The sequence below is a fragment of the Neovison vison genome, chromosome 11 (genome assembly GCF_020171115.1).
Source record: "Neovison vison isolate M4711 chromosome 11, ASM_NN_V1, whole genome shotgun sequence".
NCBI classification, from domain to species: Eukaryota; Metazoa; Chordata; class Mammalia; order Carnivora; family Mustelidae; genus Neogale; species Neogale vison.
In genome coordinates, this window is record NC_058101.1 from 7,196,082 (window position 1) to 7,216,631 (window position 20,550).

At 37.1% G+C, this 20,550-nt stretch overlaps 1 protein-coding gene across 2 annotated transcripts in view; it reads right to left on the reverse strand.

Annotated features, from left to right (window-relative positions):
• The window catches only part of USO1 (USO1 vesicle transport factor), a 90,285-nt gene that overhangs the window by 45,669 nt on the left and 24,066 nt on the right, over positions 1-20,550 (reverse strand). For both annotated transcript variants that reach the window (XM_044226176.1, XM_044226177.1), the window contains exons 2-4: positions 19,176-19,262; positions 19,034-19,098; positions 9,327-9,403 (exon numbers count right to left, since the gene is read on the reverse strand). In XM_044226176.1, coding sequence (XP_044082111.1) covers positions 9,327-9,403; positions 19,034-19,098; positions 19,176-19,262 — 229 coding nt within the window. The remainder of the gene's footprint in view (positions 1-9,326; positions 9,404-19,033; positions 19,099-19,175; positions 19,263-20,550) is intronic.

The following is a 20,550-nucleotide window of genomic DNA, read 5'->3' on the forward strand; positions in this document are numbered from 1 at the left end:
GCTATGTATACAACTTAGAGACGGCAAATACACTACTCCCCATACCCTCACCCATGCCACACAACCAACCCTTTCCTACATAATGCTCCAGGCAGTGACTATAAACCAATGGAGCTGGCAGTCAAGCTTCCTCAAACAGTCCTTTTCTAATGTGAGATTTTAATATTAACATACTTTAGAAATGGAAAAAACCCACAGATGATGGGAAAAGCAAAGCAACCCAACAGTGACAGCGATAATCACATCTAATTATTTGTAGAAAAAAGAAGAGAGCAAAAGTAGAAGTGTTTTTCAATCCTAAGTACCCATATATGCCGCTTTACCCTTCAGAAACTCTAGGAAATATTTCTCTTATCATCTCTTGTCAGTAGAGAACTAAATGCTTTTGGGCCTTGAAATTACATTACTTACAAAATACTTCAGTTTTAAAAGGATTATTCTGGCAGCTGTGCTGAGAACAGAATGTCAGGGGAACAAGGAAAATAGGGAGACAATAATCAACAGCGACAAAAGGGAAGCAACGATCAAAGAAAGCAGTAAAGATGGCTTAGACCTCAGTGGTAGTAATTTTTATGAAATTTACTGTTTACTGAGATGAAAAACAGTGTGAAGAAGCAAGCTAAGAGTACAGAGAGAAGTTTCATTTTGACATAAAGATTTGAGCGGAGATATCAAGTAAGCAGTTGGACAAACAAGCAGTTTGGGTTGGAGATACATATGAGTGGTAAGCATATAAATGATATTTAAAGTCACAAAACTGGATGATAAAGAGCATTTATAAAGTACTCCCAGCTAACATCGCACTTAATGGTGAAAGACTGAATGCTTTCCACCTGAGATCAGTGAAGAGGCAAGAATACCCATTTGACCACTTCCAGTCAACTCTGTACTGGTCATCTTTGTGCCATGAGGCAGAAAAAAGACAAAAAAGGCATACAGACTGGAAAGGAAGAAATAAAACTGTCTTTATTTACAGACCACATATTTATGTAAAAAATCCTATGAACTCTATAAAAAAGCTATTGGAACTAGTAAGTGAAGTTAGCCAAATTATGGGATAAAGGGTCAAAATTAACTGATTTCTATATATTAGCATATACAGAAATTGGCATATACTAGAAACTGAAATTTTTTAAAAACTACCACTTAATTTTTTTTTTAAGATTTTATTTATTTATTTGACAGACAGAGATCACAAGTAGGCAGAGAGGCAAGCACAGAGAAGGAGGAAGCAGGCTCCCTGCTGAGCAGAGAGAGAACTCAATATGGGGATCGATCCCATGACCCTGGGATTATGACCTAAGCCAAAGGCAGAGGCTTTAACCCACTGAGCCACTCTGGCGCCCCAACAGTACCACTTAAAACAGCACCAAAAATTATTAAAGATTTAGGGATAAATTTGATGAGATATATAAGAATTACGCTTTGAGGGGGCACCTGTGGCTCAGTCAGTTAAGCATCTGCCCAGGCTCAGCATCCTGGGATTAAGCCCTGCATTCAGCTCAGCAGGGAGTCTGCTTCTCCTTTTCCCTCTGCCTGCTGCTTCCCTTACTTGTGCACGCTCACTCTCTCTCTCAAATAAATAAATACAATCTTAAAAAAAAAATTGCTTTGGAAACTCCAAAATGGTACTGAAAGAAATTAAAGGAAGTCCTAAATAAATATATCACTGTGTTCTGATATTAGAAGGCGCAACAGTGTTAAGATGTCAGTTTTCCCCAGATCAATCAACAGGCTGAACAGAATCTGAGTCAAAATCTCAGTCAGCCTTTTTTGTTAGAAATTGACAAACTGATTCTAAGATTGATAAGGGAATGTAAAGAACCTAAAAGAGCCAAAAGAACAATGAAAAACAACAAAGTTGGAGGACTTATATTTCAAAATTTCAAGATTATAAAGCTACAGTAAGCAAGACAGTATCCTATTGGATTGGCAAAATGACAGACATACAGACCAATAAAATATGAAGTCCAGAAACAGACCTATTAGTTCAAAATGGATCACAGACCTAAGTGTAAACTAGAAACCATAGACCTAATCACAGGAGTTAGAACTACAAAACTTTTAAAAGAAAACATAAGAGAAAATCTTAGTGATTTAGGTTTGGCAAAGATTTCATAAATAGGAAACAGTGTAAACTACAAAAGAAAAAAATAATAAAGTGGATTAAAATTTAAAACTTTTGCTTTTCAAAATACCATGTTAGGAAAATCACAGACCAGAAGAAAATACTTGTGAAACAAACACTGCAAAGGACTTATATTTAGAATATATAAGGAATTCTTACAACTCAAGTATAAGACAAAAAAAAAAAAAAAGTAAAAATGAACAGAAGATTTGAATAAATACTTCACCAGAAGAAAGTTATATGGATGACCAAAAAAAAAAAAAAAAAAAAAAAAAACAACCACATGAAAATTTGTTCAATAGTATTATTCATTACAAAATTACAAATTAAAATTAATGTGAGATACTATCTCACACCTATTGGAATGGCTAACATTTTAAAAGACTGACTGTATCAAGTACTGGAGAGACGAGCTCTCACATATTCTCCCACACATCCCAGTGGGCACGTAAAATGGTACAACTACTTCGAAAAAAGTCTGGCAATGTCTTATAAAGCTAAACACATGCCTATTCTATCCCTTAGCCATTCTGCTCTCAGGTATTTACTGAAGAGAAATGAAAACATAGATCCGCACAAAGACTTGTATATGAATGTTTACAAAAGCTTTACACATAATAGCTGAAAACTAGAAACAACCCCAAATGCCCTCGAAGGGGGCAATGAACTCCAGAATACCACTCAACAATTTTTGAAAAATGAACTGTTGACATAAATGGGGCACCTGGGTGCCTCAGTGGGTTATGTACCTAACTCCTGATTTCGGCTCAGGTCATGATCTTGGAGTCACGAGATGGAGCCCCACCTTGGGCTTGGAATTTTCTGCCTCTCCCTCCCCTTCTGCCCACCGCCTCCATCCCCCTCTCCACCCCACTTAAACTCTCTCACACGCATGTGTGCTCTCTCAAATAAATATATAAAATAAAACCTTAAAAAGAAAAAAAAAGAAAGCTGTTGTGAAGGAGAAATCCGAATCTGGTTTTTATTAGAGTGGTGTGAATATGGTGGAGAATAAAAACTCAACCATAGGGGCCATGCGGTAATACAGGAGTGAAGCAGGCTGGGGGTGAGACAACAGGAAGGCTGGAGAGTATATGCCCCGCCGAGGGGAAACAGCAACCGACTGCCAGGTGTGAATGCAGGCCCAGCTGTTATCGGTCCTTAAGTTTTTTAGAAACAAATCTAAAATCCAAAATCTCATGTGAAAGCTCCCAATTTGTAATACCAGCAACTTAAATTATTTTAAATATTATGTGGGTCAAACAACCTTGCTTCTAAAACAGACATTGCCCTTGGGGCAAAAGATCGTGACCTCTAGAGAAAAACTCAAAATAAAAGTATTGCCATTTAGGAGAATATTATTAAAACTAATCTAAAAGAGAAAGGGAAAAAAAATACACACTTACTGAATTCTTCCTATGAAATGTTTTTTAAAATGCTGAAAAGTTTTTATATGGATAAACGTAAATAACTGAACTATGGGTTTAAGCTTTGGTCAGTATTTCTCAAAATGCAGGACAGTGTGGCATGTTAGTGAGTATCTCATGAAATCAAGCGCCTCTGTCCAAATGTATGTGGATTAAACAAAGTTGAACAGGTTTCTTTACTGCAGAATTCTTAGCACTTAATGTACTAATGTATATCTTGTGATGCTTCAGAGGGAAATATATAATGTTACGTTTATTTAACTATGGGCTCTTTTAATACAGAGGACTCTGGGACTTTTGTGCCACACTTTAAGGAATGCAGGTTTAACCCAAGAAAATATTTAATGTAATGTCTGCATTGAGCACAAGCTAATAACTTGGCAAGAATAAGAATTAATACATCTGATTTGGGGGCGCCTGGGTGGCTCAGTGGGTTAAAGCCTCTGCCTTCGGCTCAGGTCATGATCCCAAGGTCCTGATCAAGCCCCACATAGGGCTCTCTGCTCAGTGGGGAGCCTGCTTCCCTTCCTCTCTCTCTGCCTGCCTCTCTGCCTACCTGTGATCACTCTCTGTCAAATAAATAAAATCTTTATGAAAAAAAAAATACATCTGATTTGTTCTGTAGTTAAACTATATCAAATACTGTAGCTTAACAGGATATAATTAAGATCTATGTTTTGAATCAAACTAGTAAAATATGATCCTGTTCCAAGGATCTATGATTCCTTCTGTTTTAATACTGTTGATTTTAAAAAAGTGTTAGTAAGATAAACTCTACTTCCTTTATGTTATAGCCACAACACAGCACTTCTGAACTTTATTGTAGAGCCCTTCAAAAAATTAGCTAAGCAATTAAAGTAACATACAAAACTATTTTGATATAGCAGTAAATTAAGCTATTTATAGTAGTTTACATACAAGCAGTTTACATAAGCCAACTACTATACTAATTACATCTAAAAGCTATAAACCAAAATTAAATTCATGGGAAATTAGATTTACTTAAATGTAAGTCAAGGTATGAGACAAGTAAACCATCCTCTCTATCCAATATACTGATTTTAAAACTCCTAGAGCTTAATAAATAAAGCTATAATAAAGTCCTTATTATATACACCCCTGGAAACATTTTAGGCCTATTTATAGGACTGGCTTTCAAAACACACGTATATATATTTTTATTCTTCAAATGTTTATTTACAATATCTCTAGAGATTGTACTTTTTAATTTCTCAAGAAGTATAAACAATATTCAAAAAGATTTCTGAGGTTATAATCTCAAGGTTCCAAGACTGAGCCTGGCATTGGGCTCCAGGGTGGGATCTGCCGGGCCTGGAGGCTGCTTAAAATTCTCTCTTGCCCTTTGCCTCTTTTCCCTCCTCCTACAGTCACACATGCACTCTCATGTGCTCTCTTTCTCTCTCTCAAAAACAAAAATAAACACAAAAACAAAAAACAACACAAAGAAAAACCACAAAACACAAAAAAGAAATTTCTGGACCTTCTCTTCAGAATTCCATTCTATATCAAGGTCATAAACCATATTGCGGAGGACAAAACTGCTCCACAGAAAAAGATATTCTAGTAAAAGTTGTCCTAACTCACAGTGATGGACTATCACTGTGAATATTTTGCACTGTGCTCAATTAAACAAGGACACCTGTATTTTTTTAATGTTTCTCTAAATCCCCTATAAACTAGTTAATGTAAATTACAAGACTAATGAAAGATAATCTGGCCAGAAAACAACTACAATTTATTAAATCAGAAATTTAACAAACCAGAATTTAAATAACAACTTGAAACCCAAAACACCAAACCAAACCAAACCAAACCAACAAACAAATTCTATGGGATACTTAGAAAAAAGTATATTAAAAAATACTATTGGGGCACCTGGGTGGCACCATCCGTTGAGCATCCAACTCTGGGTTTCAGCTTAGGCTGTGATCTCAGGATTGTGAGATCGAGCCCCACGTAAGGCTCTGCACTCAACACAGAGTCTGCTTGGGAGTCTCCCTCCCTCTGCCCCTACTGCTCACGTTCAATCTCTCTAAAATAAATAAATAAATCTTTTTTATAAAAATTTTTTTAAAATGCTGTTATCCTACTTACTAGATGATATTATGTAAGTTACATGTTTCTGGGCTTCTATTTTCTCACCATTAATTAGTTAATTAATTATTTTTTCTCATATCTACAAAAGAGAAAAATACCACCTACCTCACAAGATGCTATGAGGCTCAAATAAGACAGTGAACATGAAAGCACTGTAAATTTTAAAGCTTTATACAAACATGATGAAATAATAATAGAAACAATGATGACTAATCTCTATCACCCAGCAAGGAAACCAGCTTATTATCACAAGAGTAAAAGCATCAGGCTTTGGTATTTTCTGCTTTCAAAGAAGGGGTTCAAATATCACAAAGGTAAGCCTATCCATTTTAGTGAGTGAGTTAGCTTCTCGTTAAGTTCAGTTAATTTTGTTATGCACCATTTTAAACCTACTTTAGATAAGACTATTCCCCTCCTCATTTTTAAAAAGTTAAGGGGATCTCAGAAAAAATGGCAAAACAAAATAAAGTTGGTTACTTTAATTATTGGGAAAAGAAATATTAATGTTAAAAATAAATGGAACTTGAAACAGACCACCAGAAAAAGTTAAGACAATATATTGATGAGTTCTATGAATTAATACAAGAAATGTCATTAACCAGACATTATCGTGCTTGCATTATTTTAAAGGGACAATATCAACATGTAATATTCTCTAAACTGGAATATCTTCCAATTCTTGCTGAATACATGTAAAATGTATAAGTATACATACGGATGTAAACATATTCAAATATTTTATATAAACCGCCTCAAAAGTTTTCTCCAAGAAGGACACAAAAAGTAATTTGTATAGACTGTCCTGCTAGAGAAAAAGCTTGAACATTGTTAAAAATGTACTAGAGTATTTTCTGTGATCTGGACAATATACAGACTTAGTAACCATGGAAAAAATAAATAGCAATACAAGATTATCAAATATTTCCCTTTAATTAGGGAATTCTTATACAGTGAAACAAATCTCTACATTTTTTACCAGCCAGAAGAAACATCACTTGACAGTGTCCTTTTATATTACCAGAAATTATGCCTAAAAGCATCATGCATAAATGCAATCTTTTACCTTCAACATCATCTGAAAAGGTAGACAAAAATAAATAAATAAAAAGTAGGTGATGAAGAAAATAGTTTCTATGTAGTAGTATTCACAATAAAATAAGAACTTAAAAATGTCAAATAAGCAATATAATCTCTTAGAAGAAAAGGCTCATTCATTTTATTCAAAATCTGAGATAGCTTAAAAGAGATACAGCAAGCATATACTATATATTCAGGATTATGAGAGAGATTTATCATTAAATTAATGGATTGTAAATATCCCCAAGGTAAAAAACTCTAAAACAGATTTCATAATATCAGCTAAGAATTACCTTTTGATGAAGCAATAGAGAAAAAGTATTAATAATAGAAATGAAGGACATATTTCTCAATATCTAGATTTTTTTTTAATTGTTCCTTCAGAATAAATAAATTTTCAGAACAAAGTTGTAGGTTCCTATTTTAATCTTCCCTGGAAAAAGTGATCCTACTATTGTTTCTCCAAGAACTGTTTATCTTGGTTTATCCAAAGAATCTTTTTTTGGATGCTGAATTAAAAATAAAGAGCCCAAACACATAGAAACAAACAAAAAATTGGACTCTAACTATATTATAAAATTATAATGAAGAAAAAGCACATAACTAAAAATATTGCTGCTAAAGAGTCTTTAAAACACAAAAGAAAAAGAGCTATATTTCTAATATTAAACCAAAAAAAGGAAAGAAATATCTTTTATTGTAATGTGTTCTAACAAGTGTGTTGCACCTGGTTTTCTCATCTGAGAAATAACTAGAAGATAAATATCTTTTTCTTCAGAGTGCACTCTTGTGTGCATTGTATTTAAGTGTTGTTCAGTGAGTGACAGCATCTTATCCTATGGGTACCAAATCATGTTTACTAAAGATTTTTTTCAGGGTGCGTGGGTGACTCAGTCCGTTTAGCGTCTGCCTTCCGCTTGGGTCATGATGCCGGGGTCCTGGGGATCGAGCCCCATGTCGGGCGCCCTGCTCAGCAGGAAGTCTGCTTCTCCCTCTCTCTGTGACCCTTCTCCCCACTTGTGCTTGCTCTCTCACATAAATAAATAAAATCTTAAAAAAAATTTTTTTTCTGACCTCTGAGAAATAAAGTGAAGTTGTTAGCTATCACAGAGAAAGAAAAATTTAAGAAAAACGGTATTTAAGTCAAAGAAATTGTGACCATTCGACATGACCCAGTTTCAAATGTTCCTATTACTGGTATTCTGTGAAGTTAGGACCACTCTATTTTTATCATAATAAAGTATACACAAACTTATAATTATCTATATTTCCTTATAATTTGTCTACTTAGAATTTTGAAAGATCTTATAATCTAAATTAAACTTCTAAAATGCACAAATACGCCCACCTTTTCTGGGTGTCTAGAATAAAGAAACACCCACTATGTCCTTCAACAGGCAATCTGGTGTGAAGAATGCATTCTTAAACGGCATTGTGAAATGTTACTCAATGAGTATGTTTTTATAATATATAGAAAGAAATGTATATAGATTTCTAGTTAAGTACTTCACATACTGACAATAAAGGTGACAGACCACCTTATTTTATATATGTAAGTAATGTGAAACAAAAAAAGGAAAATTCACACCAAAGTGCGTGAATTTTGAACTTACTTGTATCATTTCACATCAGATTAATGTAAAAAAACTTCCTAAATTTAATAAGTTGTTGCTCTTTATAAGTTAACAAAAGTCCTATGTTAAAAGTTTATTTATTAAGAAAAACCCCTTCTAATTTCATATTGTTCATCAGATAATAACATATAAGTTTTTTAATAGGCAAAAATGATTTATTTAATATGAAATTACTAATATTCATACTACCAAACTAAAATCAAATACAAAAAGAGAACAAAATATTTTATAGAGGCGCCTGGGTGGCTCACTCAGTTAAGCTTCTGCCTCTAGTTCAGGTCATGATCCCAGGATCCTGGGATTGAGCCCCACTTTAGGGCTCCCTGCTCAGTGGGAAGTCTGCTTCTCCCACTCCCTCTGTCACTCTCCCACTCATATAAATAAAATCTAAAAAAGGAGTACCTGGGTGGTTTTATAAAAAAGGGGTGCCTGGGTGGTTCAGTCAATTAAGTGTTTTTTTTTAAAGTAGGCTTGACGCCCAGCGTGGAGCCTCATGTAGGGCTTGAACTCATGACCCTGAGATCAAGACCTGATCTGAGATCAAGAGTTGGATGATTAACTGAGCCGCCTAGGTGCTCTGTTAAGTATCCAACTCAAAGAGAGAAAGAGAAAAAGAGAGAAAGAGAGAAAGAAAGAAAGAAAGAAAGAAAGAAAGAAAGAAAGAAAGGAAAAAAGAAGTGGAATTTACTAAAAAGAACACTCTAATTCTACCTCCAAATAACATACAAAGCAATCATTTTAAATACATTTTTCTGGAACTAAGCTTATGTTTTTCCTTACTACTTAAAAAAGAAAAATACCCTTATAAATAAATTTATAAAATAAATTCAATTTTAAAACCAGCAAAACTGGCACAACTCCAGGATATACAGCATGTGCTATTTTATGTACAGAAACACCATAGAAGAAAAAAAAAAAGAAAACATAATAAAAGAAACTTACCTACTTCTTCTTCTTCATCATTAGATATTATATTGTACAGTGTGTCCAAAGCATAACCTATTATTTCAGAATCCGAACTGGAAAAAAGAAATTATTACACTTACATGTTGCTAGAGTGTAGATGGTTACAATCACTTTTAGACAGTTGTTATTTAGCAAGACTGTATAAAACATTAATCTAAAATCTATGCTAAGAAAATAACAGAGTGCAAGCTTAAAGAACGTATAAAGGTTATTTATAATAGTGGAAAATTAGAAGCAACCTAAATGTGTAATATTTTAAAAATACAGTAGCAATGAAAAACAGTATTTTTAAAAAATATTTTATTTATTTATTTGACAGAGATCACAAGTAGGCAGAGAGGCAAGCAGAGAGAGGAAGGGAAGCAGGCTCCTGGCTGAGCAGAGAGCCCGATGCGGGGTTCGATCCCAGGACCCTGGGATCATGACGTGAGCCAAAGGCAGAGGCTTTAACCCACTGAGCCACCCGGGCGCCCCTGAAAAACAGTATTTTTAAAGAAAGTTTAATGACACAGTAATTAAAACACCCTTGATATAATGCCAGCAGAAAAATTAAATAAAAAAAATTAATATACAGGGGCGCCTGTATATTAATCAATAAATTAAATAAATAATTTATATAAATAAATAAATGTATATTAATTAATTAATTAATATACAGGGCCATCTGCTTCTCTGCCTACTTGTGATCTCTGTCTCTCAAATAAGTAAATAAAATCTTAAAAAAAAAAAAAAAAGAGGGGAGCCTGAGGGGCTCAGTGGGCTAAAGCCTCTGCCTTTGGCTCAGGTCGTGATCCCAGGGTCCTGGGATCAAGCCCCACATCGGGCTCTCTGCTCAGCGGGGAGCCTGCTTCCTCCTCTATCTCTGCCTACCTCTCTGCCTACTTGTGATCTCTCTCTGTCAAATAAATAAATAAATAAATAAAATCTCAAAAAAAAAAAAAAAAGTAATATATAGAATGACCCCATTTAGCAAAAAATACATATATATTCCTGTGTGTGACTATATATTTTAAAAACAACTTATAAATAAATTGGTAAAGTAAATTCAACTTTAAAACCAGCAAAGTTAGTATAACCCAGGTAATTTTACTGGTACGTGTTTATGTTTATATACATGTTTTTGTTTTTGTTTTTTAGATTTTATTTATTTGACAGAGAGAGAGAGAGAAATCACAAGTAGGCAGAGAGGCAGACGGGGGGCGGAGGGGGGGCAGGCTCCCTGCTGATCAGAGAGTCCGATGCGGGACTCCATCCCAAGATCCTGAGATCATGACCTGAGCCAAAGGCTGAAGCTTAACCCACTGAGCCACCCAGATGCCCTATACACATGTTTTGTCATAGGAATCTTTAACCGTGTTATCCCTGATGGGGCTACTAGAATTTGTTTTCCTGCTCTAGACTTTATTTTCTAAAAACACAAACAGAACAAAAAACTTATGGTAAAGATAATACTATTTATAAAATCAGGGAGTATGAGACTGTAGCTGTTGATAGACAAATTTTGTTTTTGGGTTTTTTTGGGCTTTTTTAAGATTTTATTTGTTTGAGAGAGAGAGAGGGAGTGAGAGAGAGAGCACAAGTGAGGAGAGGGGCAGAGGAAGAAACAGGCTTTCTGCCAAGCAGGGAGCCCGATGCAGGGCTTGATCCCAGGACCCTGAGATCATGACCAGAAGTGAAGGCAGATGCTTAACCCACTAAGCCACCCAGGCATCCCTAGATATTCCTGAGATAAAGGTTAAGAAACAGATTTTTAAAAACATTTACCACACATTTACCACCACGCTTGGCAGTAGGGTGTACCAGGGGCCAGTGAATGTGTGAAATCCTAACTGTACCATGTAGGGGCTGCTTTGGTGTTTTATTGTGCCTCTTAGACAACAAAGCTAAGCATCTACGAGTCTTCTTGCATTTCATCCCTTTTCTTGTGCTAAATTAAATTCCCTTTCCGTTTGCCTCTAATTGCTGTTTTCCAAGTGTTCGAAGTGATTTAACCTCACGGAATGCGAAGAAAGGTCTGTGTTCTGCAGCCGTCTCCTTCCATAGCTCCCCTTCATTAATGGTTTTTTTTGTTTGTTTGTTTGTTTGCTTTGTTGTTGCTGTTTTAAGTAAACTCTATGCCCAACCTTGGGCTCGAACTCACAACCTTGGAGACCAAGAGACATATGCTCTATGGACTGAGCCAGCCAGGCGCCCCTTGTCATTACTGTTTTACACTTCTTCTCCGGGCCTTTGCAGCTAACGCTCTCGGAATGCATCCATTGAATCCCCTTCGTCCTTGGCTACATCCCAGAAAACTCTGTTCCCTTTCCTGACAAGGCTTGAAGTCCTCCATCTGTCGGTGGGTCTGCTTCTTTTACCGTCATATTGAAGAGAGATTGCTCATTTTCCTAAGTCCTACACTCAGAGCCTGAAAGTTGTCTAATTTCTCACTGTTTCCAAACCATGACACCTGATAGTAATTTTAATAATTGAGATAATTTGTATGCCATAAAGTTCACCCTTTTAAAGTGTTCACCTCCGTGGGTTTAGTATATCCACAGAGCTGTGCAACCATCACCGCTCTCTGAAACCAGAACTTTTTTTTTTTTGCCTTTTTCTAAAGCTTTTTTTTTTTTTTTTTTTAAGATTTTACTGATTTATTTGTCAGAGAGAAAGAGAGAGAGAGCATAAGCAGGAAGAGCTGCAGGCAGAGGAAGAAGCAGGTTCCCCGCTGAGCAGGCCGCCCAATGCGGGACCTGATCCCAGGACCCCGGGATCACAACCTGAGCTGAAGGCAGACGCTTAACTCACTCAGCCACTGAGGCATCCCTAAAGCTTTTATTTGTAAGAAATCTCTACGCCCAGTATGGGGCTTGAACTCATAACCCTGAGATCAAGAGCTGCACGCTCCACTGACTGAGCCAGCCAGGTGCCCCAAAACTTAGAACATTTCATCACATCATAAGCAATCCTGTATCCTTTAGCCATCCTTCCTAGCCTCCTCCCCCCAGTGCCTGGCAAACACTAATCCACTTTCTGTGTCTATAGATTTTTGGGTTTTGTTTTTTTTTTTTTTAAGAGGGAGGGGGAGGGATGGATGGAGACAGACAAGAAAGAGAATTTTAAGAGGCTCTATGCCCAGCACAAGCCCAACTTGTTCTAATCATTGCACATACATCAAACCGTTGAAGCCTCAGAACAATCCAACAAGACAGGCGCTATTGTCACCCCCATTTTATTTTATTTTATTCCTTAGAGAGAGGGTGGGGGGCATGAGTAGCTGGAGGGTAGGAAGGGGCAGAGGGAGAGGCAGAGAGAGAATCCTAGCAGATTCCAATGGCTATTGTGGCTCTTAGGAACAACGCTGCTATGAATTTTCACGTACTAGCTTTTGTGTCGGGCCATGTGGCAACCCCATGTTTGACTTTCTGAGGAACTGCTACACTTCCACAGAAGCTGCACCATCTTCTATTCCCACCAGCCGTGCTTGAAGGTCCAGTTTCTCTCAGCAACATTTGTTATCATCCTTCTCTGTCCCCCCTGAACAGCCATCCTAATGAGTTCAAGCTGATGTCTCATTTTGGTTTTGATTAGTGTTTCCTTAATGACTATTTTGAGCATCTTTGAATGTGTTTATCAACCATTTGTATACCTTTTTGGGAGAAATTTGTATTCAAACCCTTTGCCTGTCCCCCCCGCCCAAGATTTCCTTTATTTATTTATTTGAGAGCGAGAACGGGAGCGAGACAGCTAGAGAGAGCATGAACGGGAAGGAGAGGGAGAGGCAGGTTCCCTGCAAGCTGGGAGCCTGACTCAGGGCCTAAACCCAGGACCCCAGGATCCATGACCTGAGCCAAAGGCAGACACTCAGACACCCAGGCGCCCCAACTGCCTGTCTCTATTTGGGTTACTTATCTTTTTATTGTTGAATTGTGTATGTATTCTTGATGTAAGTCCCTTATCAGACATATGATTTGCATATACTTTCTCCCATCCTTTGGGTTGTCTTTTTACTTTCTTGATAGGGTCCTTTGAAGCATAAAAGTTTTTAATTTTAACAAAGTCCAGTTTATCTGTTTTGTCTGTTCTTGCTTATGCTTTTAGTGTCATATGTAGGTAACCACTGCCTAAGCCAAGGTTTTGACAATTTACGCCTGCAGTTCTTCTAAGGGTTTTAGCTTTAGCTCTTACATTTAGGTCTTTGATCCTTTTTGAGCTAATTTTTGTGTATGGTGTGAAGTGAATATTTAGTTGTCCCCGCACCATTTGTTGAAAAAATTGTTCTTCTCCATTGTGGTCTTTAACACCTTGACAAAAATCAGTTTAAATTAATGTTGGGTTATATCTCTAGCTTTTTTATTTTGTTGATCTATATGTCTATCCTTAATACCACTGCCATAAAGTCTTGTTTACTATCATTTTGTGGCAAGTATTAAAATCAGGAAATATTGGGACGCCTGGGTGGCTCAGTTGGTTAAGCAGCTGACTTTGGCTTGGGTCATGATCCCAGAGTTCTGGGATCAAGTCCCACATTGGGCTCCTTGCTCTGCAGGGAGCCTGCTTCTCCCTCTGACTCCGCCTGCCACTCTGTCTGCCCGTGCTTGCTCTCTCTCTCTCTCTCTGACAAATAAATAAATAAAATCTTAAAAAAAAAAAAATCAGGAATATAAGCCCTTCAACTTTGTTCTTTTAGTTGGGATCTACTTTGTTCTTTTGTAGTTGGGATCTACTGTGGATCCTGTGCATTCCCATACAAATTTTATGATCAGCTTGTTAATTTCTACAAGGGCCAACTAGGATTTCTATAGTGATTATGTGAATCTGTAAATCAAGTTGGGGTGTATTACCATCTTAAAAATATATTCCTTCTTTCTGTCCATGAAGGGCACAGAATGTATTTTCATTTATTTGAATCTCAGGTAATTTCTTTCAATAATGTGTTGTGGTTTCCAGTGTACACTTCTTACGCCTTTTTCGTAAAATTTATTCCAAAGTATTTTAATCTTTTTTATGTTACTTAAATGGAATTGTTTTCTTAATTCTGTTTACTGATTGTTCATTGCTAGTATACAGAAATATAATTTTAAAAAATCTTTAATTTTTTAATAAATCTTATTTATTTGAGAGAGAGAGAGAGAGAGAGCATGAGAAGGGATAAAGTCAGAGGGAGAAGCAGACTCCCTCTGGAGCTCCCTCAGGAGCTGGAAGTCTGATGTGGGACTCAATCACGAGACTCAGGGATCATGACCTGAGCCGAAGGCAGTTGCTTAACCAAATGAGCCACCCAGGCACCCTAGAAATATAATTTTTTTTTTAAAGATTTTATTTATTTGACAGAGATCACAAGTAGGCAGAGAGGCAGGCAGAGAGAGAGAGGAAGTGAAGCAGACTCCCTGCCAAGCAGAGAGCCCAATGTGGGGCTCGATCCCAGGACCATGGCATCATGACCTAAGTTGAAGGCAGAGGCCTTAACCCACTGAGCCACCCAGGCGCCCCAGAAATATAATTTTTTTATATTGAGCTTATATCCTTCAACTTTGCTATATTTATTCATTCTGATAGCTTTTTGGTGGATTCCTAAGGATTTTCTATATACAAGATCATATCGTCTATGAATATGTGTAATTTTACTTCAGTATACCTTTTATTTCCTTTCCTTGCCCAACTACTTTAGCTAAAGCTTCCATTTCAGTGTTGGACAGAGGTGGTTAAAGGGAACATCATGATCTTGTTCCTGATCTTACGTGGAAAGTGCTCAGTTTTTCACCATTGCATCTGATGTTCTGGGATTTTCATAGATTCTCTTTATTATTTTGAGGAAATTTCTCTCTATTCCCAGTTCCTTAATACTCTCTTAAAAGATGCTCCTCAGGGGTGCCTGGGTGACTCAATTGCTAAGCCACCTTTGGCTCAGGTCATGATCCCAGCGTCCTGGGATCAAGCCCTGCACTGGGTGCCCCGTCTGGCAGGAAGCCTGCTTCTCCCTCTCCCACTCCCCCAGCTTGCGTTCCCTCTCTTGCTATGTCTCTCTCAAGTGAACAAATAAAAATCTTAAAAAAAAAAAAAAAAGATGCTCTTCAAAATTTCTAAAAAAAAAATGATAAATAATATTTTTATAAATAAAAATTTTTAAAGCCTACTTTACTTGATTTTTTTTTAAGATTTTACTTATTTATTTTTGAGAGAGAGAGAGAGAGAGAGAGTGAGCATGAGAGGGAGATGGTCAGAGGGAGAAGCAGACTCCCCATGAAGCTGGGAGCCTAATGCGGGAGTTGACCTGAGCTGAAGGCAGTCAATTAACCAACTGAGCCACCCGGGTGCCCTCCCTTGAGATTTACATCTGGTTGTGATCCACTCTGCCTATCATCTTATTTCATTTACCACTCCTAATCACTTCTCCATATTCACTGAATCTTTGTGTCCTGTATCTTACTCTTATTTTCCACTCTAAATGCCATCATCATCCATCAATGCTTTCAAAATCTGTCTATTGGGGCGCCTGGGTGGCTCAGTTGGTTAAGCATCTACCTTTGGCTCAGCTCATGATCCTGGGGTCCTGGGATCAAGTTCCTCATTGGGCTCTCGGCTCAATGGAGAACCTGCTTCTCCCTCTCTCAAATAAGTAAGTAAACTCTTAAAAAAAGAGAGAGAGAGAGAGAGAGAGAATACCTAAGATCTACATATCCATTTTCAGCTATGCACTTAAAATGACAATAACTTTCAACTTTATATAACAGGCAGCATTCTTTTTTCCATACTGAGATGTTAGTGATTTCATTAGTAACTTTGAAAGACTCAGTGAGAAAAAGGTATACATGGAGTAAAAAAGAAAAATTATAGATTATATGTATATATAATCATCACACTAAAGTTTTTTTGATCTAGGATCCATTTTCTCTAACCTGGACTATTATTTAAAGCACAAAACAAACTTTAGTTTACCGTAATAGTTTTCAACTGATGCTATAACAAATTACCACAAACTCAGTGGCTTAAACAATACAAATATATTATCTTAAAGTTCTAGATGTCAGAATCTGAAATGGGTCTCCTGCACCAAAATCAAGGTTTCAGCAGGACCACCTTCCTGTCTACAGGCTCTAGGGGAAAATCTGCTTCTGTGCCTTCTGCAGGTCTCTAGAGACCCCCTTCCTCCATCTTCGAAGCCAGCAACGACAGGTCCAGATCTTCCATATCACCTCATTCTGACCTCCTGTTGTGCATTCCTGTTCCACTTTTAAGAAACCTTGGGATTACACTGGGCCCACCGGGATAGCGCAGGATAATCTCTCCATCTCAAAGTCCTTAATCACACCTGCAAAGTCCCTTTTGCCCTCCAGGGCAGCATTCATAGGTTGTGGTAATAAGGGTGTTAAACATCCTTGGGGGGCTATTATTCTGCCTGTGGTAGGCAGATATCATTAAACATGATTTTAACACATTTATTCAAATGCATTAGAATGAGTTGGCTTTGAAGAGGTAGCCAATGTGGAGTGTACTGTCTGAGAAGAGGAATGGTCCTAACTGGTGCAAACAAGCAATTGGGCATTGCTGAAATATAACTGAAATACAGGCTCTGAGGTTGGACAGGCAATACCAAGACCTTTAAAAAGCTTATATGCATCGCTTTGTTTAAGAACTTGGGACTTCAGGGCTGCCTGGGTGGCTGAGATGTTTGGGCATCTGTCTTGGGCTCACATCATGACTTCAGGGTTCAATCCCAGGATCTTGGGATCAAGCCCCGAGTCGAGTCGGGCTCCCTGCTCAGCGGGGAGTCTGCTTCTCCCTCTCCCCCTCCCCCTGCTGCATTCTCTCTTTCAAATAAATAAATAAAATCTTTAAACAAACACAAAAACTTAGACTTCACATTGCACTGAGTTGCTGATATTCATTAAATAAAAAAAGGTTTATACATCAGACTTACAGTGCATAGACTGGAGGGACAAAAAGATCAGAAGCAAAGAATACAGTTTGGAGATAGTCGTGGTTTTAAGCTATGTTCAAAAACTCTTTGATACAGATCCCTTCAAGGGATGGAACCAAATTCTCCTCCTCTTAGGTATATGCTGTATTTATAAGCTTGCTTCCAATAAACAGAATGTGATAGGCTTGATGGTGTGTGACTTGTGAGACTAAGCCCTAAAAGGCCTTGTGGCTTTCTCCTTGTCATAGGATCGCTTGCTCTAGGAGAAGCCAGTTACCGCATCATAAGGATGCTCAAGCAGCCTTACAGAGAGAGCAACATGGTGAGGTAATGAAGCCTCCTGCCATTAGCAAAGTAATCGAGCCATCTTGGAATCAGATCTTTCCACCTGAGCCTTCAGATGACTGCAGTCCTGGCTAAAATCTCGACTGCAACTTGGAGAGAGACCCTGAGCCAGAACCACCTAGCTAAGTCACTGCTGAATTTCTGATCCACAGAAAGTGTGAGATAATAAATACTGATCATTGTGAGCCACTAAGTTCTGAGGTAACTTGTTATACAGCAAAAAGTAATAACAATAATAATAATAACAATAAAGATAACTAATATAGCAGCTCTGAAAATCATTTCAATGACTAATACTGAGCCAGAACTAAAGATAAACAAAGGAAATTGGGAGAACTTCATGAATTCCGGCGGGGTTTGGTCTAGATAAGCATAATGGGTTAAGGAGAGGGCCAAGTTCAGCAAGAATCCTATAGTTTCTTGCTGAAATGGAAAGGCACTATCAACTAGGTTGGACTTAGGTCAAAAGGCAGTTGAAGGAGATGGTGGAGGAGGCAATTGGGAGCGGGAAAACAAGATACAAATTAACTCTTGAACATTCTGAATTGGAGATATCAGCGAGAGATCTTGATATGGTAGAAGCGTTCACTATGCAGTTAAAGGTTGTAATACATATTCACTTAGCGGTAAGATTTTTGAAAGCTATCGATGCACTGTTGTTCATTAAAACCAAAGGCGCAGGGCCTTTGGGTGGCACAGTCAGTGAAGTGCCTGACTCTTGGTTTTCACTCAGGTGGTGGTCTCGGGATCCTGGGATCAAGCCCCACATCGGGCTCTCTGCTCAGCAGGAGTCTGCTTCCCCCTCTCTCTCTGCCTGCCTCTCTGCCTACTTATGATCTCTCTCTCAAATAAATAAAATCTTAAAAAAAAAAAAAAAGAATCACTCTCTTCCCTCTGCCCTTCCCTCCCCTATAAGCACTCACTCTCTCTGTAAAATAAATACATCTTTAAAAAAAAAAAAAAGATGCAGATAAAATCTCTTAAAAGGGAAACTGAAAGAGAGAAAAATAGGCTGAGTGACCTTTCTTTTAGAACATGCTCAGATCTAACACTTAGTCCAGTTTATTTCTGCAAAAAAGCAAGTTGGGATAACTGATATACAATAATATGTATATTATACTATAGAATAGCATATTATATCTAAGTGAATATCAAAACATCCAATTGCCCAAATCAAACCCCAAATCTTCACCTTTAAATGAGAAGTCACTTCATTTCATTTTTATATAATGGAAAGATTTCAAACCCTGAGATTATGCCTGTCTTAATGCTTACTAGCACAGTGGTTTGCACCTTGTGTCCAATATTTATTGAAATAAGATTATTAAGTTTAATAATCTTAATAAGTTAATCATTTCTAGAATAGTGACTCTAAAACAAATTAATTAAAATTGCAAGAAAAATTAGGGAGAAAAATCATTAAAAAGAAACTTACCGATCTGTTTGTAATACATGGATAAGATGTTCCATAGCTTGTATACCCACTTCCAAGCGGTATTTCTACATAAAAGAAAAATGCTATTAAAGTAACTAATGTCCAACTTAGTAAACTTAGTAAGTGATACAGCATTACTGACCTTAGATAATGATTTGAGAGCACGCACAGCATTTCTTCGATCATCTAATAAAGTAGATGAAGCCACTCTGTCACAAAGCTTTTGAATCTGTCATGGGAAAATGAAACAGCATTAACAGAATCCACAAAACAAAACAGAAACATGAAGTTCTCCCCTAAACTTATACCATCTAATTTTGAAAAAAAAAAAAAAATCAATAAATGGGATGTCATGGAAATGGTCTAAATAACTATTCAGGTGGTTTTATAAGCTTATTACTGAGAAACAAGATTTTTCACACTCTTGACAATGAGAAGTGGTAGAAGAAAAGTAAGTCACATAAATTGAGGAATTAAGAGAAATCATTAGTAGAATCAGAGCGTTCTAAACATGCTGTTTACAACTGTTTGAGCCAAGAGGGGAGCAGGGTTATGGTAGAAGATGTGAAGTTATTTAAAAAGAAATTTTTAAAAAAGATTTTATTTATTTGACAGAAAGACAGCAAGAGAGGGAACACAAGCAAGGGGAGTGGGAGAGGGAGAAGCAGGCTTCCCGCTGAGCAGGGAACCCCATGTGGGGCTCGAACCTAGGACCCTGAGATCATGACCTGAACTGAAGGCAGACACTTAATGCCTGAACCATCCAGGCGCCCCTGAAAATTTTTTTTCTAAATACTTGTTTACAAAAATAAATAAATAAATACTTGTTTACATTTAAACTTCACCCTAATGTTTCCACTAAGTATTTGAACAAGAAAAGTCAGAACTGATACGTCAAAAATTTTAAGTGTCCCTCAAGATTTATAAAGATTAAATGTTTCTATTAGAAAAGCTTTTAACAAATTTGCAGGAATTAAAGTTCAAGCTGAATTTTAAAATAAACCTTTGGGCATTATTTATAATAGAAAAAGAAAACTAGAAACTGTTCCTCAAAAGAAGAAAAACTAAGTAAACTGTCATACATTCTTTGGTAGAACACTATGCAACTACTCAAAACAATTAACTGTACTGATATGAAAATACTATATAATAAAGAGTGGGAAAAAAAGAAGAGCAAGTTATAAAACAACTAGATGTAAATTATGAACCCACTGAAGCAAAAGTACCAAACTGTATACGTAAAATTACATTAGAAAAAATATGGAGGGGCGCCTAGGTGGCTCAGTTGATTAAGCCTCCAACTCTTCTTCTTCTCCTTTTTTTTTTTTTTTTAAAGATTTTATTTATTTATTTGACAGAGAGAGAGATCACGAGTAGGCACAGAGGCAGGCAGAGAGAAGGGGAAGAAGGTTCCCTGCCAAGCAGAGAGCCCAATGCAGGGCTCAATCTCAGGACTCTGAGATCATGATCTAAGCCAAAGGCAGAGGCTTAACCCACTGAGTGACTCAGGAATCCAA